We start from the raw sequence: 22373 nt of genomic DNA, 5'->3' as shown, positions 1-22373 counted from the left end.
CCACACTTTGCTATTAAAATCTCCTAGGCAACTAAGGCAACAGTTCATCTTTTTGGGTTTTCGTTTGTCTATAAACTTTTATTTTATTTATTTTCTAAATTTACAATTTTTACTAAGCTAGTAATTTGTATTGCAACCTGCTTGCTATAATACCTATGACCATTTTGCTCATAGAATATTTATTATGAGTGTTATTATGTCAATGATCCTGACAAAAGAGTAAAAACAAACATCCTCAGAATTTTTAAATATGTACAAGATATTTATAACATTGAGACACCTATAAGTTGACTGGAAAGAAACAAATAAAAACTTGTAAGCACCCTTTTATTCCTAAAGAATTGGTGTGGAAAAATGAATGAGTCGGACTCTGGTTTTCGAAGAGTCTAGTGGTTAATTGCCTGATGATATCGTCATCTCTTTTATAAGCACTTAGAACAGTATTTCAGAGCAATCCTTCCTATCTAAACGTAGGTATGTATCAAAGATATAATTAGTTTTTTTTTCTTTCCAGAACCATGCCACTGGTATTATCTCAAGCGGAGTTCGACAAGCTGGTTTCCTGGACGGACGGCAGTCGGGAGAACAAGGATGCGGCGCGCCAGAGCGAGTATGTCAAACTTCTGAACGAGCAGAGCTCACGCATGACTCGCGAGTGGCCCAATTCTTTCGAGGTGAGTATAGGAAAGTTCCACTGGCAGTCGCGTTTTATAAACTACAGGCCGTTATAAAACGTGACCTGTCGTTGCTGTCCATCTCTTTCGGAGACACTGATGATAACGTAATAACATGTTTCAGGGCTCTACATATAAAACTCGACTAGACCAGGAATCATCAGTGATCGTTCAAAGTTCAAACATTTACCGCCAATGTTAATGCTTACCATTGTCGACACAATCCCTTATCATGCATCATCTCAAGACTCGGGTTCTCGAGTCTAGTTGCGGCAGTTGCGCTTCCGTTTTATATAAATCTTTAATACCTTTTTATAAGAATTATAAGGATGTTCAAACAAGAAACAATAATACCTACCTATACATATAGGTGAACCAGGATCTATTGAGGGTGCGCCATGTTGCGGAATTTCACTGGAACTAATTTTTTCATACTACACTGAATTGTCACCCTATACATGAGAATAACAGCGCCCTCTTGACAATTATCATATATTACTGGTCAGGCTATACATTCAGAGAAGTTTACTATACTTGGTCAACCAGATCTTGACAGTAGAAAAAGGCGGCAAATTTGAAAAATGTATGCGCGAAGGGATATCGTCCCATAGAAAATTTGAATTTCGCGCCTTTTTTACTGACAAGATCTGGTTGACCAGCTATAGTGACAATTTGGGTAGCTATCTATGTTACACGAGCGTTCGGTACACATATATAGTGTGTCAAAGGACTGTCTTATTTCAAACACTAAATATATTTATTTTCACCTTTGTGAGGTGAAAATAAATATATTTTATTATTTCAAACACAGACAGTGAGAATCATTCTTTGTCTTATACTAGTAATAGCACCCAAAAAAAACCGGCTAAGTACGAGTCGGACTCGCGCACGGAGGGTTCCGCACCATCAACAAAAAATAGAGCAAAACAAGCAAAAAAAACCGGCCAAGTGCGAGTCGGACTCGCGCACGGAGGGTTCCGCACCATCAACAAAAAATAGAGCAAAACAAGCAAAAAAACGGTCACCCATCCAAGTACTGACCCCGCCCGACGTTGCTTAACTTCGGTCAAAAATCACGTTTGTTGTATGGGAGCCCCACTTAAATCTTTATTTTATTCTGTTTTTAGTATTTGTTGTTATAGCGGCAATAGAAATACATCATCTGTGAAAATTTCAACTGTCTAGCTATCACGGTTCGTGAGATACAGCCTGGTGACAGACGGACGGACGGACGGACGGACGGACGGTCGGACGGACGGACAGCGGAGTCTTAGTAATAGGGTCCCGTTTTTACCCGTTGGGTACGGAACCCTAAAAACAAGCAAAAAAACGGTCACCCATCCAAGTACTGACCCCGCCCCCCGACGTTGCTTAACTTCGGTCAAAAATCACGTTTGTTGTATGGGAGCCCCACTTAAATCTTTATTTTATTCTGTTTTTAGTATTTGTTGTTATAGCGGCAACAGAAATACATCATCTGTGAAAATTTCAACTGTCTAGCTATCACGGTTCGTGAGATACAGCCTGGTGACAGACGGACGGACGGACGGACGGACGGACGGACAGCGGAGTCTTAGTAATAGGGTCCCGTTTTTACCCTTTGGGTACGGAACCCTAAAAAGGATGAATATAGTTTTCCTGGTTCTTAGTGACTGACAAATTGGTTTGACCAACTATACGATTACTATTCAAAGCATTATTCTGATAACTTATCTCTTAGAATGTGAACAAACGCAATGAGGAGTTGCGTCGCGCACACATCGAGGCCGCCGAGCAGGCCAACGCCAAGTTCTACAAGAAGTACATGCGGAAGCAACGCGATGAACAGGCGCGGCTCATGTACAGCGCGCGTGACACCATATTCAAGAATAAGGACGCGCCAAAGATGTTTCTCCGGTAAGGCAACACCAAATTTTTCAAAGACTTGTATGGGCCCATAACCTATTGATACAAATATTCCTTGGACAATTGTATATTGAAGTCTGTCAAATTTACATAGGTATTTGAAAATACAGCAGTTACTTTACCTATATAAAAAGTTGTACCTGATGGCCAGTTTCAACAGTTCATATGTTCCTCAGGAAAACCACAACAGAAATCTCTGTCAAGCAAAAGGAATCGAGTTACTATAACTAGCCTTGGGGGATACAACTAAACGGAGTAGCCATTAACAGGCTTTCCCCTCTGTCGAAAATAGGCGGCCAACGGTCATACACAATGTATGGACTGACGTTTATCTGACATGGCTATTTTTACGTTACGCATACATTTGACGTTCCCCTCCCCCGCAAAAATCGGCAGACTGTTTTGTACAGAAAATTACAGACATGGCGTCTCCGTTTGATTATATCCTCCAAGTAACTAGCAGACCAATATATATTATCGCTAGAAATAGGCGCATTGTTTGAATACCCATACCAACTTTGCCTTACGCGCCTTTTTACTGGTACCTAAGCTGATTTGCCTGTCTACAGACGGATACGGTAACGTTGCGGGAAATTCTGCTATCTTGCTGCTAAGAGCGAAAGGGAATTAACATATACCTTTCTCTACTGTCTCTGTCAGCAGTTTCAGCCAAATCAGACTGCAGGATATTTTAATGCTATTTCAGTGCCGTTATAGAAACCTGCGTACAGAAAGAGCGACAAGAACAGCTCAAGTTCAGAGGCGAGCGAATGCGGGAAGAGAAGGAACGGAAGAGAAAGGACGACGACGAAATCATCCGCCGCGCGGCCGAGTGGCACGCCCTCACGAAAACGAGGCGTCAGCGACGGTTCCAAGTTGATAAACAGCACCAGAAAGAGATCCTGGAACAGTCAGTAAAGTCTATAACCCCATTATTCATACAATTTAGCAACCATTTGTTAAATTTTGTTTTACTTTCTAACAAACAAGAATGTCAATAAATATATAAGGAAAAATGATTTTCAAGGGCTTATCAGAGTTGGCAAACGTTCACCAATTATCAAATAAGATGTCAATAATAGGTTGTCCTTATCTGATAATTTGTATGGAATTTCGACCCTTATACGTCCAATGTACCTATACGTCAAACCAAATTTTTATGAGAAGCCACTTCTGCCAGCAGAAAAAGGCGGCAATATTGAAGGCTAAGGCCCACTTGCACCATCCCAATAACCCGGGGTTAAGCGGTTAAACCGGTAACCCAGTGTCAAATTGTACTGGTAACCATGGTAACCCCAGGTTTATCCGATTAACTCGGGTTAGTGGAATGGTGCAAGTGGGCCTTAATAGGCCAAGACGGGTCGAACTCCCATACAAATTTTAACTATTTTTGTGACAACAAGCAGGTGGTGAAGTTTTGTTGAACACAGGGCGCACGAGCTGGCCGAGCGTAATCGCGCCGAGCACGAAACGGAGCTAAATTATCAGATCATAGACAACATCAAGGCCAACGAGCAGATGGAAGCGCTCAGCGAGTTTGAGCGCAATTTCGTGAGTCCCTGTCCTGTCTATCCCTTTGATAGTGTAGGACCATTGTAGGACATACAAAATCTGAGACCCTCTTTTCGTATTTTTTCCTAATCAGTAATTCAGAATCATTATAACTGTCGAGCTTCAATGAGGCTTGAACTCACGACCTTGAATTTTTTGTGACAAATTAGGATCTCCCCACACTTATCGACTCGAAATCGGCAAAATAAGCCGGTACCTAGAAAAATGCATAAAGTCAGGGACAAACTGAGCCCGCACCTACGCAACGTATGCAATGCATTATGAAATGGACCCTACAATTTGTATGCTTAGAAACATACTTGTCATACGCAACGCATATTTCAGATTGCATAAGTATTGCATTGCCTAGTAGGTAGGTACTTACTTGTGTAGGTGGGCTAAGTTAGTCCCTGCCTTTGTATCCGACGGCTGCCGATGCGGCGATGTCAACTCCATACCGACTTGGCAAGCAAATGTAGAGTCTATTGCAGACGATTTATGATGTAAAACTGTAGAGACATCCCATTACACCGCCTTTGATGATTAAGGAAACGCAGGGATGCCCAGCAGGCCTACCTGCAGGCTTACCTATAATGTGTTCGTTTGGCTAGTTCTTTCATAAAATATGGTTGGTTTTAAACACAGTCAATTCATACATCTTACCTATTTGCCCTGTCAGAACAAAGCCGAAAAAGCCCGTATCCTCGCCGACATGAAACAGTCCAAGGCTGAGACAGACGCCCGGCGCGCTGAGGAGCGCGCTCGGGACGAACTGGACGACAAGCTGATCGCCGTCTTACAGCGCTCGCGGGCCAGGATCGAGGCGCAGAGGAAGAAAACTGAAATAGAAGTAAGCAGATAGCTACAGTAATAATGAAAGTTGATATAGACGCGTGGCGGGAGCGCGCCCGCGACCAACTGGACGACAAGCTACAATGCCATGTGCTGATAAAAAACTGAACGAGGTTTAAGCAGAAACATCAGTTATAACATTGGCGACTGGTGAAACACGCAAGCCGCTACGCGCTTTTACTGTTAAGGATTGAAGGGGTATCACCTCTTATTATTTTTGATTCTCGATATCAGCGTAGGTTGCAATGATTATATAGGTTATTTATAACTTTCAGGCCCGCGAAGAGCAGCTGCGCGTGCTTGAACTGAACAGCAAGCGCCTGGAGAGTGGCGAGGCCGCGCGCGCGGAAAAGGAGCAAGCCAGTCTGGAGGCCGCCGTCAGGGAGAGGGAAGCCATGTAAGTTGACCATCAGGCGCGCGACCAGCAGTGCGTGTTGGGAGCTGAACAGCGAGCGCCTGCAGAGCGGCGAGTCCGCCCGTGCGGTCAACGGAGCAAGGCAGAATAGAGGCCGCCCTCAGAGAGAGGGAAGGGACGGCGAACCAATTTCCACTCGATCGAACAAGCCTCGGATCGTACCAGGGTCGCAGTCTGGTACGCCCGTCTGTTAATGCTTTTATCATATTGGGCTCTCCAAAAGGGCCATCCACACTCGCGCGCGTCAAAGGAGGCGCGAAGCGCGAACTAGCAAGACTCCACATTACTTACTATTTTGGCTCATCAATTGTAAGATAAATATTAATTATATTATATAAAGCGGCTATAATATACGGTTTTACAACAAAACAAAAAACACAGCAAGTATGATGCCGTAGATAAATGACAGTTAAACTCGATCAGCTGATGCTTTTCCGCCATTTTGGCGCGAACCAAACTGCGAATTCACCATGAAGTGTGCGAGTGTGGAGTCATACGTCAACGTCGCGATATATTCGCTCCGCGAAGTCTCGCCGCGATTCACGCGCATAGTCTGGAGGGGGCTAAACGTCATCGATAATCGCAGGCAGGTGATTTGCACGGCATTTGATCGATCTGCCCCCTCGATCGATCCACACGCGTGCGCGAATCCCGGCAGGAAGCCATTGTGCGGAGTGGGCTATCGATTGAATTCCTTGCTCCTAAGGTAGCTAACACATTATCGCACCGCGTCACGACCTTGGTGCGTCGTACCCATAAGTGAGAGCGAGAAACAGATATGTCTTTCTCGCTCTCACTTATGGGTGCGACGCTCCAAGGTCACGGTGCGGTGCGATAGTGTGTTATAGCTGGTCAAGCAAATCTTGTCAGTATAAAAGGCGCGAATTTCAAATTTTCTATGAGACGACATCCCTTCGCACCTACATTTTTCAAATTTGCTGCCCTTTTCTACTGACAAGATCTGCTTGACCAGCTACCACTTAAAGGCCCAGGCCATGCGGTAGAATGAGATAGCAATATCACTTGCTCCCTCTAACGCATAAATGCGTCCCTTGGAGTGGCCGGCGATGGCCCATTGTGTACTGGGGCCTTAACAGTTTGGTAAGGCTATCCGTATTATTTAGTATGGAGACGGCCGCTATATGACGGCACCGCTATCCTAGGAAAACCGATCTTTTACAGTCGTAACAGACTACCGCACCGCACTGCGAGTAGAGTACCGCAACTATTTTAATTTTGCACTGGCAACATCGTTAGATGGCGGTTTGTAAAATTTCCCAACCCCACGATTTCGATCAATTTATTTAATTTTGTTTCTACTACTACCTACCACGACTGTCTATCGAACTGAATCTTACGTTATTAACGTTTGTTATTGTTAAAAATTAAACGAGTACTGAGTAGTCAGTAGAAGAAGTGGTGTAGTGTAGGTAGTGCGAGGCGAGAGTTATGGAGTCGTAAATATAGAACACACGAGAACAAGTCCGTGTTTTAAGCAAAGCAAAATCACTTCTACAACAAGGCCCATTATCAAATAATCTAAGAAACTCAAAACTCAAAGTAAGTAACTTATAATATTTCTTGCTAAAAAACAAGTAATACTAATAAGTATGGCTGCTAATATTATGGTAGAAGTATTAAAACAGCTCCAACGAGATATAACTGATCAAAAGGATTACATGAGAAACTTGCATGTCATACACAGAAACATAAATGAAAAGTTTAATGTCATGTCTGAAAAACTGACGGAGTTAGACAATAAAGTAGACAAGCAGCAATTAACTTTGGACAGGCTCGAACAACTGGTTTTAAAGAACAATGAGTTATTATTTGGAAACGACGAGACTGAAATCAGTTTGAACGACTTAGCTGTTCTGCCCTACAAACCTACAGTTGACAAAATGGCCGACCTGGAGGAGCAACCACAGAAATATTCGGAATGTAAAGAAACAAATCAAAGTCCGTCTAAAGGTGAAGGGGAATTTAATTACAATGATGATAATAAAAAAAATGATTGGATTAATGTATCAGGTAAAGAAGAAGAATTAATTTCTAATGAGGTGATAGAAATAATAGACAGAAATGAAGTATACAAGCAAAAGATTGTTCACATATCTCCAAATTTAAGCACAGAAGAGATCACCAATATGGCCGGAGACTTGAAACAAATGATGTATGATGTAAGTGAAATTAAAGAGTTCTTAAAAGAGACTACAAAAAAGGCAACTTCAGAGGATGCTGAGACTGCGGATACAATAGAAATATTACACAAAGAAACTCCAATTTGTAATCAGGAGGTTTCATCAGAATCTCCAACTGATTTCAGCACCGAACAGATCAGTCAGCTGGACAGTGACTTAAAGCAAATGATGACCGAGATAAGTGAAATAAAAGAATTTATGAAAGAAGTAGCAGAAAAAGATAAAGAAGCTGCAAGTCCAATCAGAAAACAAGAGATTGTCCAGATATCCCCAACTTTTTTCAGTACTGATCAGATCTGCTTGCTAAATGCTGCATTGAAAGAAACCATAGAAAAGTACCAGTCTGCTAGTGTGCTCCCTGTTATACAAGTCATCCCAGGTTCTGCAGATGATCATCCAATTATAAGGAGACTGTGTCAAGGTGTATCAAGTTATAAAAAATCAGACAGCTGTCGTCATGATTATTTTAAGCTTGGAATAGGTGGGTTTGAGAGATCCATAGTACAAGACCTGATTACGGATTATCCACATTTGTCAGTGAAGGATGTTATTAAACATGTGCTGACATCTCAAAATGAATGGAATGATTTTAATGAAAAATACACTGTTATATAAATATTTGATGCTAGCTATACCATCTACTTCAGCTGTTAAGTCTTAGCTCCTTAATTTATGTTTTATCCCTTTCTTACAAATATGTAAGTCAAAATGACATTAGGACAAACAATTCTTAACTAATTGGCGCTTGTAGCACTTTTATGAATAAGTAACATAAACCTTTTGTGCATTTAATTACGTACTTTTTAATGTTATGAGTAAGTATGATAAAAATGTGTTTTATCTTGCTGTTAACAGTTACTATATTTAGATTAAGTTAGACTTACATATTTCAGTCTCTGTTGAGCATTACAAAATTGTGGTTAAGTTATATTTTAAGCTTTAAACAATGTTCCTAATCTAAATAATCAATGAATATTTGAATGATTGTATTGTTAAGAAATGTGCTGTCTAATTAACTGTTTTAATACAATAAGAGTACCTGTTGTCATCACTCATCATGAATGCTGATTATTGAAGTAAATTTGCTAATTTTTGCTTTATTCAAGCTGTGTTTTCATTTGAATTTACCATCTTTGTATGAATAGTTTAGTTCTGCCATTATCGTGCTCCACTCATTCATCGGTTTTATTTATTTATTTAACCTTTATTGCACAATACAAGAAAGTACAAATGATAAGGTAAGTTTTCTTACTAAAACCAGGCGTGTCTCACTCCGCGATTTCGTCGCTTTGCTACAGGTAGCTAAAAGTACATCCGTTCCGGCCCCAATTTTGGGGAAAGCCATAAGCCGCGCGTGGCGCTGTCGCCACCTAGCGGCCATATCTGTGCTGATCGTAACAGACGCGTTAGAGAGTGAGTCTTCTGTACTTAGTACTATTATTTATTCTGTGCTAAAACGCTTATTATTTTCGTAGTCTAGCGTCACGTAGCGGATTTATCAGTACTGCCACTTGCCATTAGATGTCGCGACGACCATGTATGTATTATGTAACATCTATACTATGGAATGCAAATAAAGATCTCTATCTCTACCGCAAACACCGAAGTTCATGAATAAATTTCGGGCACCTTTGTCTTTTACTTCAATCGTAATTAGAGTGACGGAGATCGATTTCCGTTATAGCCCTGGAACCGGGGTCCCGTTGTTTCCCATAAAGTTTTAAGTCATAATGCATTGTTTGTCATATTATCATTAGTCATAAAACTGAAACCGCTAACATTTCAGGATTTTCGTTAGGTTATCCTATAGATAGGTTAGGTTAGGTTTGTTTAATGGCAATCCTGAAAAGTGACGCGTTTCTGAACCAAATGAATTATGACTAACGAAAATTCGGACAAACAAGACATTATGGCTTAAAACTATTTGGAGAGAGAGAGAGAGAGAGAGAGATCTTTATTTGCATACCATTTTTAGATGTTACATACATGGACCCTGGAAAGGGTGTAGCAAAAATTAGGTAGTTCACAATATCACAGTTTGCTTATTATTACTTCTTACTAATTATTATCATTCTTATACATTTTCAAAATTTTCTAAATTGCACTTTCTAACTAATACTTCTTGTTAGGTACCTATAAACAAGGATTTCTACATTTTGGGAAACAATTAGAGACCCCCTGGAACCTAATGGTCATGCACTGTGCGTATTTAAAGGAATATCCTCCCGAAAGATCGCTTCCGAGGTTTTCTGGAGGAACTACTGTATGGGGTTTTTCAACCCTTAATTTGACCGTGTCCGGTGTGGCGGTCAACTCATTTGAAAAAATATGACAGCTTTTCGTGAAATTATTTACTATATTTTCACATGGCAATCGATTTTTGAATTTCTGCGGATGGGTAGAAAAATATAGTTGAAGTACCCTCAATGTCATTATATTAGTTAATCTGTAAAATGGCACCGCCTCGCACGTCAGTTGTTTTTACCAAGGTATATATGCGTTTATCTCTGTTATTTTCCAAAAAAACGAGTCAATATGAATCAAAATAATAATCTTTGTTATATAATTGAAAGGAACTAATATTATAAAATTGCATTTTATTACTTTGTCATTCTCTAAACTGCCGCGAATCAGTTGTCCGTTGCACCGGACTTCACCAAATATGCTGTAAACGATGTTTAGTAATATTTGTCCGCAGTGGCGGACTCTGCCAATGACACCGAGTTTAACTTTACTAGTATAATAAATTTAACTTTTATGAATGTATAGTTTTTTTCGTGAACAAACTCACTTCTTTGCTAAGACTTTTTGTTTACCTTCCAACAGCACAAGGTGTTAGGCCGCTCAGCTAAGATTTTGGCGCTCATACCTAAAGAACATGCCGAATCTGAAGCAAGTGAAGTTTCTACTCGCGAAAATGAAGTGCTTGATAATTTTGACGCTGACTCATATTTTTCCTCATCAGCATCGTTGTCATCCTCGCTAGAACGACTGAATATTTCAAATAGTTCTGAAAATGACCATGAACTTATGTACAACAATGTTGTAAATAGTTATGAGGTACATACATTGCAGGATGTAAATGTCCCATTAACACCTATTATGCGGGAAGTAATTAATCAAGAAAATTATTACTGAAAGGCATCGCCGGAGTACCTACATTTTGCGCGAAAGATACGGCATATTTTCTGTGGGAACTATTCGTCGTAATCGATTGCGAGGGGCTGATGAAAAACTTACTATCGAGAAGGTGCTGAAAAAGAAAGCCCGGGGTAGTTTTTCCGAAGTTGTCTGCAATACCAATAAATTGGCGATACTACGTTGGAATGATAACAAATGTGTCACCTTCATAAGTTCATAAGTCATGCTTATCTATCTAATACCTTTAAACGAGCAATTCTTGCATATTTATTTATTTATATGTATATATATTTCGGAGATCTCGGGAGCGGCTCTAACGATTTCGATGAAATTTGCTATATGGGGGTATTTGGAGGCGAAAAATCGATCTAGCTAGGTTTTATCTCTGGGAAAACGCGCATTTTCGAGTTTTTATATGTTTTCCGAGCAAAGCTCGGTCTCCCAAATAGTATCTCTATAATATACAGAATTCCATTTAAAAGTCGAAGGTGGTACTTGAATATCTTCTTGACATACCTATGTATAAATAATGGGTGGCTTTTGTATAAAAAAAACTGTTGCTCGAAAAATCTAAAATCAAAACCACTAAAAGCCTTCAGACTAGACTTATATACAGCTTTGACTAAGTCTAACAGGTCAGATCATCGTGAAAAAAATGTGGAATGTACCTACTGTCAAAAGGCCAGTTGCAGCTCGTCCAGCTGACTCAGTGCGTTATGATAATATTGGGCATTTCATGAGCACCAAATCTGAGGGTCGCTGTATGTATTGCAACAAAAAAACAGTTGTATACTGTATAAAGTTCAATGTCAGATTATGCTTTGTTACAGGAAAAAACCCCTGAAATTGTCAACTACATTTTCACACAAAATAATGTATATATTTGTATTTTGAAGTACATTTTTAATTTCTAATTATTTTTTTATTTCTTTGGCAATGTCCGTCTCGGCGGACATCTCCATTTGTCTATTATATTCCAGGAATTTGGCAGAGTCCGGTGTAGCGGACATAGTTTTTCTCGGGATCTGGAAAATCTAGATTTTTATTTTTATTTTTTGGAAGCTTCTGAAGGTACAATTATTCAATTTTATTAGCAAAATATATAAATTTCTGTTATCAAAGTCTCTGCCAAATTAAGGGTTAAAAAGTGTACAGGTTTCTGAAAGCTCGGCTCTGTATCGGTGATTGAGTGCCAGCACCAGTGACAATAAGTTTGTTCAACATATGCTGGTTGCTTATGCTTATATACTATCAGCTGGGCTGTATGCTCGTTTGCCGCCGACGTGGTATCAAAAAATATGTCAACCACAATGAAGTCAGGTGACTCAGGTGACAACCAAACCTCAGTACCTAATTAACTAATTACTACCACAAATTCAGAGCCACCTAGTGAACCGTACAGTCACCTGCAATAATATACCTATATGTTACTCTTCGAAGGCCGCAAAAATATGTGACACGCTCTTATAGTTCGTTTTTTTTTTAGCATTAGAAATAAGGTAAACAATCTTGATGTGTCTTTTAATTGAAAAACACATTTTAAAAATAAGTTACGGCAAATATGTAACAATTATGAATCTAATACGATCATTTATATTCTTCTGCTTTCATAAGTAATACATATATAGTTTTTGATTTTTAAAAAGCGTTTTTCAATTAAAAGACGTGTCAAGATCGCTTACCTTCTTGCAAGTTCTTTCTAATTCTAAAAAAACGAACTAAAATAAGGACCTACAAATAAGATCGTATCAGATATTTTTGTGGCCTTCGTTGTGAAACCTATTATTGCAGGTGGTACCAGTATAACAAAACACAAGGTTGATTTTTGGTTAATTATTATTTTTTGCAAATACCTGCTTAGTGAGACAAGTGCAACATATCCTAACACTAACAGGATAAATTACATGAATGTCTCTAGGATCTAATGTCGTATATTATTTTGTCATCAGCGCCGAGGCAAGACTACGCAAGGACAGAGAAAAAGAGGCGCGCTTCAAACGCGAAAAACAGGAGGTTCAAGACAAGTACCTTGCGGACGAGGCGCGCCGCCTGCACGAGTTTAATACGCAGCGCCAGTGGGAGATGATGAACCGGTGAGTGACCGGGGAAGTTAGTGACCCATTACACAAGAGTTGTCTGTCAGCAGTGCCCCAGTATAGACATCTGACCGGAGCACGTGAGTGACCCAACAGTTGTGAGTGACACATCAGCGAGTGAAATGACCCAGAACCGGTGCTGACAATGGATGCATGCATGGGTATGGGCTGCACGATTTCAACACGCAGCGACGGTGGGTCATGTTGAACCGATAAATGATCGAGAATCAGAGAGTGACCGAAAGAAGTTATACAGTGACCCATTTTTTTACCGGCCAAATTCCAATTCCAATGTGTAACTGTAAAACGCATAAAAACGTATCAAAATTCGAAAACCCAGGAATTCCAGTATTTCCAGCCGTTGTCATTGCAGTTAGTCGAGTGTGCTCAGAGCATAAAAAGGTCAACTACGGCGTTGCATGAACAAGAGATTTCCTTTGGCAGGATTGGTCCTTAGGACCCAAGGATGGATTTAAGAAGTGGAGCCACCCAGATTTTTAGGACCTACACTGTCGACTAAGTTTACAAATACAAAATACAGAATTTGTTTCAAAAATGAAAAAAAATACAAGCAAGTAATTTATATTTATTTTCAAGGTTCAAGAACCAAGAGTTGTACGAAGAGTTCAAGGAGAAACTGCGTCAGGAGAAAGCGCGCAAGATCAAACAGTTCAGAGAGGAGACGCTCAGGCTTTGGGTGAGTGACGTTACTGTGAGGTGGGACGTTGAATGAAACAAGTATCTTCGAGTATAGACGTATAATCACTTAAATAACAAGTACATGCTTGTGTGTGGGTGAGGCATAGCGCACACTACATTACAATTGTTGTCTTAAGTTTTATAGTCAGCAGCAATATCTGCTAAGCGGGCGACGTGTTCAAAATTACCTTGACACGCTTTTTATTCTCTTAACAAATAAGTCGCGTCAAGATCATTTTGACTACCGGCCCGCTTAGCAGCTTCTGCTGCTGACTGTAGGTAAGAGGGGACCAACGCAAAATTGTAGTTTGAATATAGAATTATAAAACTAAAAATGAATTCATACGGAAAGTACCTAGACTATTTGCGGCAGGATAAACACTGTTTATTAAACAGCGCTGCTCTCCAAATATTTTGATGCCGGTGATATAAATGACATTGAATTTCAGAAAGAGCGAGAAGAGCGCGACGCGCGCGAGCTCGCCGAGACCCGCTACTTCTACGGCGAGCTGGCCGAGAGGAAACTACGCGACGCCGACAACAGACTGTTCGCGCACGCGCAGGAGCTGCTGGCCGAGGCGCGGCGCCACAACAGGCCCGACTACGCGCTGCGCAAGGCTCTCGACGTACGTAGCCAGCCTAGAAGGCTCGAGTCTATCTATAGTTCTCTCTCTACTTCAGCGAGCTGGCCGAGAGGGAACTACGCGACGCCGACAACAGGCTGTTCGCGCACGCGCAGGAGCTGCTGGCCGAGGCGCGGCGCCACAACAGGCCCGACTACGCGCTGCGCAAGGCTCTCGACGTACGTAGCCAGCCTAGAAGGCTCGAGTCTATCTATAGTTCTCTCTCTACTTCAGCGAGCTGGCCGAGAGGGAACTACGCGACGCCGACAACAGGCTGTTCGCGCACGCGCAGGAGCTGCTGGCCGAGGCGCGGCGCCACAACAGGCCCGACTACGCGCTGCGCAAGGCTCTCGACGTACGTAGCCAGCCTAGAAGGCTCGAGTCTATCTATAGTTCTCTCTCTACTTCAGCGAGCTGGCCGAGAGGGAACTACGCGACGCCGACAACAGGCTGTTCGCGCACGCGCAGGAGCTGCTGGCCGAGGCGCGGCGCCACAACAGGCCCGACTACGCGCTGCGCAAGGCTCTCGACGTACGTAGCCAGCCTAGAAGGCTCGAGTCTATCTATAGTTCTCTCTCTACTTCAGCGAGCTGGCCGAGAGGGAACTACGCGACGCCGACAACAGACTGTTCGCGCACGCGCAGGAGCTGCTGGCCGAGGCGCGGCGCCACAACAGGCCCGACTACGCGCTGCGCAAGGCTCTCGACGTACGTAGCCAGCCTAGAAGGCTCGAGTCTATCTATAGTTCTCTCTCTACTTCAGCGAGCTGGCCGAGAGGGAACTACGCGACGCCGACAACAGACTGTTCGCGCACGCGCAGGAGCTGCTGGCCGAGGCGCGGCGCCACAACAGGCCCGACTACGCGCTGCGCAAGGCTCTCGACGTACGTAGCCAGCCTAGAAGGCTCGAGTCTATCTATAGTTCTCTCTCTACTTCAGCGAGCTGGCCGAGAGGGAACTACGCGACGCCGACAACAGACTGTTCGCGCACGCGCAGGAGCTGCTGGCCGAGGCGCGGCGCCACAACAGGCCCGACTACGCGCTGCGCAAGGCTCTCGACGTACGTAGCCAGCCTAGAAGGCTCGAGTCTATCTATAGTTCTCTCTCTACTTCAGCGAGCTGGCCGAGAGGGAACTACGCGACGCCGACAACAGACTGTTCGCGCACGCGCAGGAGCTGCTGGCCGAGGCGCGGCGCCACAACAGGCCCGACTACGCGCTGCGCAAGGCTCTCGACGTACGTAGCCAGCCTAGAAGGCTCGAGTCTATCTATAGTTCTCTCTCTACTTCAGCGAGCTGGCCGAGAGGGAACTACGCGACGCCGACAACAGACTGTTCGCGCACGCGCAGGAGCTGCTGGCCGAGGCGCGGCGCCACAACAGGCCCGACTACGCGCTGCGCAAGGCTCTCGACGTACGTAGCCAGCCTAGAAGGCTCGAGTCTATCTATAGTTCTCTCTCTACTTCAGCGAGCTGGCCGAGAGGGAACTACGCGACGCCGACAACAGGCTGTTCGCGCACGCGCAGGAGCTGCTGGCCGAGGCGCGGCGCCACAACAGGCCCGACTACGCGCTGCGCAAGGCTCTCGACGTACGTAGCCAGCCTAGAAGGCTCGAGTCTATCTATAGTTCTCTCGCTACTTCAGCGAGCTGACCGAGACTTTTTGTAATTGTGCCTCTCTCTCTTTCCACAGCGCTACTGTTCGCTGTACCGCTTGCACCCGATGCCGGAGCTGCCGAAGACGCTACAGTCGCACTTCCCCGACTACAGGCCCAAGGTACAGTCGGACAAGGAATTGTAGAAATTAAAAAGTGCAGGCAACATTGTAGTGTCGACTGTCGTCCCATTTTCTTATAGGGGTAACAGACTATCTCACCGCACCGTGACCTTGGTGCGTCGCACCCATAAGTGAGAGCGAGAAAGACATATCTGTTTCTCGCTCTCACTTAAATGGGTGCGACGCACCAAGGTCACGGTGCGGTGAGATAGTCTATTACCATTGTTAGATTGATTTGAAAGGATTCCGTACGGAAACCGAATGAAAATTCCGTGCGTGTGCGGCCAGGGTAACTCAACAGTAGGAGCAGCCGCGCTAGCACTGGAGGGGCGCGACAGTATGTCGCCCGCGATATACTCTCCCCGTCCCTCTCTAATTAATACAGTTACAGCCTGGCAAGAGTAGAAGTCCCGTTTTTCTTAGATTGATTTGAAAGGGACGACACAACAGTATTGCCGCTACCGTGCCACTACCCCTCTTTTTAGTTTCTACCCTTTTTGCCAGGCTATAGAAAAAGACAGGTATAAGTCTATCTCGCGGGCTAGATACTGTCGCGCCCCTCCTGGGCTAGGCCTACAGTTATAATTGGGGGGTTTCATTCTGAATCCCTAACAACGTTTGTCCTAAAGTCACTTGCCCTAACTGGTTTGTCCTAATGGGCACATGCCCTAACGATCAATTGTCATAACGATTATTTTCCATAATGTAAGGTTCTGAAAAATTGTTAGGTTTTAGAACTTGCTGCCACAAAAGTGGGTTAGGTTAGGGTTAGAACTGCGACCCTCGCAAAAAAGAAAATATGCTTAATAACATTAGGATAAGCAATAAATAATTAGGGAAACCAAAATTAGGGTTTTTAGTGTTAGGACAACTGATCATTATGACAAACAATATTAGGGAATGCAAAGGTAGGAGAAAAGACTTTAGAGATTCAGATATAGATCCATAATTGGGTCGGGGGTTTATAAATTTGATGTTTTTTGATCTAAGTTGTCAAAATATTTTTTATAAGGTTTTAAAAAGTTGTAATACCTAGATATAGTTAGTTATATACTTGCATATCTGCAATGATTTAAAATCAAGTATTTGTACAGGATTGCTGCATACCAGACCCGGGGTATAAGCCCGAGCCGCCACCGCAGCCCGAACCTGAAGAGAAGGAGACTCCGCCGAAGGACGCTGGTGGTCCTGTTGGCAAGAGAGGCGGCTTGCAGCCCGCTGCAGACGGTGACAAGGTGAAGTGTTGTGTAGGATCATTATCAAAATGCTTAAGTAGAGTCCAGACGAGCTGGGCAAATCGACCGATTTGATCAGGAAAATGATTGGCGCCAATCTTATCTAGCGTCCACACGTACACAAATTTAATCACCAATTTGCACGGACATACGGCGGACCACCTTCCACTCGAACGAACAGGCGTCGGACCGGACCAAGAGCGGGGTTCGGTACGCCTGTCTGTTACAAGTTTAAGATGACAGGATATCCTGCGATCGGTTTTGAGCTCCCTCCACACGCGAATCGGCTTGGCTTTGATTCCATATAGTCTTACTGGTTATGAAGCTTTTTTGCCCGAAAGCTGCATTTTGAGAGGAAAGCAAGCCGCTTTGCACGATGATAGTGGAGGCTCAATAAAACGATTTTTTTCGAAGAACCGGTAATTTCGTCCCTTAGGAGCCGAGGTGAAGCGAGGTCTGTTATAAACAGAAAAAAAATCCTACAAATTTTACAGATCATCCGATTTCGTTAAATTTGGTATCAATTGTAAGAAAATGACTTTATTTATCGTAAAAAAAATTAAAACAAAATATTTCAATACAAAAATAATGTATAAAAAATTGAAAACTTATTTTTTCCTTTTACACTTTATTTTTGCAAATAGTGTGTTTCGTATAGAAAAAAGTCTACAAAAAGCACTAAATGATAAAATCAAACATATTTCTTATCGTATATTGAAAACCGCATCAAAATCGGTTAAGCCGTTTATGAGATTCAAGTTTTAAAATTTGGCTAAGTTTTATTTACATGGCGATTTTTAGTACTGTAATATTCTTGAGTTGGGACTATTATTGGGCTTCTGTTAATGACCAAGTTTATGCGCTGTAGGTTGTTAGGATAAGCAAGGATACACATGTTGAAGTGTTTGTGTTTTGATGCCAGTGGAAGACCCGTAGCAGGCTTAACACATTAAATGCCGAAAACCCGTCTATTGTCACCGTCTTTGTCATATAGCTAAGCGAAATTATCTAAGTCAGAAAATAAAAAGTAGTTCCGACATTATTAAAGCAACCTGGAAAGTAATAAATGTGGAGACTGGTCGCTCGAAACACACAATTAAAGAACTTAAACTAAATATTGATAACAAAATTATAGATTCCAATTTAGAAGTAGCTACAGAATTTGAAAAATTTTTCACCGAGGTACCAGTATCCACAACTAAGGATTTAAATTCATCACCCTCATCTGCTGTTACATTATTAAAACATAACGCTCCAGAGTGTTGTGGAGACCTTCATTTTGAACATGTTTCTACCTCAGATGTAATAAAGGCGTTTAAATCAATTAATGACAAAAAAACTAATGACCTCTGGGGAGTCTCTGTCCATGCTGTCAAATCCTTAGTAGAAATTGTAGCGCCTGACTTGGTAGTTATATTTAACAACAGTGTTGATTGCGGCGAGTTTCCTGATTTAATGAAACATAGTTAAGTAACTCCTTTATTTAAATCTGGTAGCAGCTCTGACCCCACTAACTTTAGACCGATATCTGTGCTACCAACATTTAGCAAGATTTTTGAAAAATTAGTTCTTTCTCAATTAGTACGACATTTTAACGTTAATAATTTAATGCATAATAAGCAGTTTGGTTTTACGCGGGGTCGCTCAACAACCGATGCTGGTGTTGAGCTAATTAAGCATATTTTCGATGCCTGGGAGGAGTCACGAGATGCTTTAGGTATCTTCTGTGATTTGTCTAAGGCCTTCGACTGCGTTTGTCATGAAACATTAATCAGGAAACTTCATTATTATGGAGTTAGAGGATCGGCACTGAATTTACTTAAGTCCTACTTAAATGGTAGAATACAAAGGGTCGATGTGAGTGGACAGCGATCACCGGGGTCATTGGTCTCTATGGGTGTACCGCAGGGGTCAATATTGGGGCCTTTCCTGTTCCTTATCTACATAAATGACTTGCCATTCCTTGTAAAGACCCACCATGATATAGTATTGTTTGCAGACACCTCACTTATTTTCAAAGTCAAACGACAGCAACAAGCTTACAATGATGTAAACGATGCTATTTCAAAAGTAGTAAATTGGTTCAATGTTAATAATTTATTGTTAAATGAGAAAAAGACTAAATGTATTAAGTTTGTCACTAGTACTAACGTTAGGCATGTGCAAACAAGTGTCATTGTGAAGGATGAGGAATTGGAATTAGTTGATAGTACAGTTTTTCTTGGTATAACTTTAGATTCTAAACTCCAGTGGGGTCCCCATATTGCTACTCTTTCGAATAGACTGAGTTCTGCAGCTTTTGCAGTGAGCAAAATCCGTCAGTTAACTGATGTGAAAACAGCTCGATTAGTATATTTTAGTTACTTCCATAGCATTATGGCATATGGTATTTTACTGTGGGGTGGTGCTTCAGAGATAAATACCATTTTTGTTCTGCAGAAGAGGGCTATTCGAGCAATATACAAAATGAACCATAGAGACTCACTTAGAGATAAATTTAAGGAAATTGACATAATGACAGTGCACTGTCAATACATTTATGAGAATATTCTGTATGTACATAAAAATATTGTAAATTTTAGAAAAAAATGTGAAATTCATAATATTAATACTAGAAATAAACATAAGCTCGCAGTGCCCTTCACTCGGCTCCATAAAATTAAAAAATCATTCATGGGTAATTGTGATTACTGAATTATCTATTAATAAATTTAAGAATTATGTAAAGCGTAAACTTATATCTAAAGCGTATTATACCACACAAGACTACATGAATGATAAAACAACGTGGGATTAATTGTTATTCGAAATGATTATTTATTTATTAGGTATATTTGATTAATGATGAGGAAATTGATATTCCGAATATTCCGATGTTTGTACTTCTTTTGTGTTTTTTATTTATTTATTTGACATTTAGATTTTATTCTAGAAACATTCTAGACTAGTATTTGTTATACAATTTTTTTTTCATGTTTGACGATCCTTTTGTGAAATTCTTAAATTTGTGTTAAATTTGATTTGTATAATAATCCAATATTATTCTGGAATAATAACATCAATAAATTGCTCTGATAATTAGCTTAATATAATTTATAAGTATGTTACGATTCATAAGTGCTTGTTGCTAGGCCTACATGAATAAAGTATATTTTGACTATTGACTATTTTGATTGGGTATTTTATGATTTCGTTCCCAGTCCGGACGACCCGATAGTCGGGATCGTGGTACTACAGCTTTATATGAAGAAAATTTTGTGGCCTGGCGCGGATGTTTTTTTGGCTGGGTGGCAATGAATGTGTTAAGCGAGTCGGAGGACCTACCGCGAACCACGTTCGACGTGCTGCCTATGTCACACTTTTTTTTCAATCTGATTTATATTGAGGCTTTGGACATGGACACTCTAGGTGAACATGTCAGCCTCATAATCCTATGTCACGCTTACGTACGAATTTTCAAGTGCGACAAAGAGGCAACACGTCGACCGTGGTTCGCGGTAGCCCCTCTGATATGCTGTGACATAATAATGTTTTGCTCAGATGGGGCCATCTGCGTCAGCGTCTGTGGTCGAGGAGACGGTGGCTGACTATAAGAGAGTCGGCCGCGCCAACGGTCTGCAGAGGACACCCGCTGAGGTAACTGTTTACAGCCGATGTCTTAACCCACCATCCCAATAACCCGGGGCATAGAGAAAAAAATACATAGATTGCTCACTCCATACATCGGTTTTAGTACCAAAAAGACTATAAGCATCTAGCATCGAGTAGCGGAACTATCAATACTGCTACTTGACAATAGATGTAGCACTGACCGGAAAGTCTTATGCTGTTGAGATAAGACTTTCCGGTCGGTGCTACATCTATTATCAAGTACCAGTACTGATAGTTCCGCTACTCGATGCTAGATGTAGACACTGAAATTAAGTCTGATGTATGGAGTGAGCACTCTTGTCTTACTATATTTCTCTATGCCCGGGGTTACCGGCTAAACCGTTAATCTAGTGTCAAATTGTACTGGTAACCATGGTAACTCCAGGTTTAACCGGTTAACCCCGGGTTAAATGGTGCAAGTAAACAAAAAGGTCGAAAAATGTTTATTCGCAATTAAGTTCGCTTCGATAAATCGGTTCGGTTCTAATGCCTTATGGCATTAAGTCCGCCTTTTGTACTATAAGGTTTATCTTTTGTTCAATAAATATTAAATAAATGCTACAGTCATATTTGGAGTGTACACATAATCCGAACAAGGTTATAGGTATAAAAAGGTCGTTTGCAATTATTTTCCAACTAGCTTTTGGCCGCCGGAATTAGTTCCAGCAGTCAGAGTAGCGCCCGGATAAAATCTAATGGCAACGACTTACAACAATTAACAGGCAATTCATTAATTTTCTCATTTCCACCCTCTTAGATGACTTCCGACATAAAAAACTATCCTATGTCCTTCCCCGGGAGTCTATGCCGAATTTCAACTAAATCGGTTCATCGGTAGCGTGAAGAGGTAACACACAGGCAGACACTTTATAATATAGTAAGTAGTATATAAGTATGGATTTGTATGTAGAAAGTGAGATTACAATCGTTTTCAGACTGATCTATTCAAGCTCCCACCGATCAGCGTGATGGTCCCCTGTCAGACCCCGACCTGCACTTGCCCGTTGAAGAAATAAATAAAACAAACGTATACAAAATATTAATTTATTCATTTTATTATAGTGTTGTCATGTCTAGAGAGCTATGGCACCGCTGCTGTGACTAGACACTTGGTGGTCCTGTTACATTAGTAGAGTTTTATCGGTATTCGGTTCGGTAACACCGAAGTGCTTAATGTAAACCTTGTTACAAAGCATTAAGGCCTATTGTTGGTCATTTAGGTGTCGAAATTTGTAAACTTTTATAAGTTACAAAGACGTATTAGAATCTCAAAACCACAGATACTGAAAAGATGTGTTGCTTACAGGCATGCCGCGTTACAATTTCTGTACGATACATTCAAAATCATGATACCGAATTAAAATACATTGCTTTTGGCTTTGCGGTACAGTCGCCATCAGATATATCGGAGCGGCCAAGATGCTCACAAATATCTGAACACGCCTCTATTGCCAAGGCGCTAGAGTGCTTGTTCAGATATTTTTGAGCACCTCTGCAGCTCCGATATATCTGATGGCACCTGTACAGTTGTGTATACAATTACGTAAACTAATTTT

At 41.6% G+C, this 22373-nt stretch overlaps 1 protein-coding gene across 1 annotated transcript; it reads left to right on the top strand.

Annotated features, from left to right (window-relative positions):
- Nucleotides 1–234: 234 nt before the first annotated feature.
- LOC134653945 (trichohyalin-like) lies at nucleotides 235–21936 on the top strand. The gene is made up of 14 exons (XM_063509315.1): nucleotides 235–315; nucleotides 515–674; nucleotides 2395–2570; nucleotides 3286–3489; nucleotides 4010–4130; nucleotides 4810–4980; nucleotides 5258–5379; nucleotides 12689–12832; nucleotides 13433–13532; nucleotides 13984–14160; nucleotides 15848–15931; nucleotides 17026–17166; nucleotides 20707–20802; nucleotides 21753–21936. Exons 2-14 carry the CDS (start codon nucleotides 519–521, stop codon nucleotides 21831–21833), a joined length of 1773 nt encoding a protein of 590 aa, XP_063365385.1. The 5' UTR covers nucleotides 235–315; nucleotides 515–518; the 3' UTR covers nucleotides 21834–21936.
- Nucleotides 21937–22373: the final 437 nt, after the last annotated feature.

This window comes from Cydia amplana, chromosome 14 (genome assembly GCF_948474715.1).
Source record: "Cydia amplana chromosome 14, ilCydAmpl1.1, whole genome shotgun sequence".
NCBI lineage: Eukaryota > Metazoa > Arthropoda > Insecta > Lepidoptera > Tortricidae > Cydia > Cydia amplana.
Note: the sequence above shows the minus strand (reverse complement) of the source record. Positions and strands in the feature narration are given on the sequence as shown.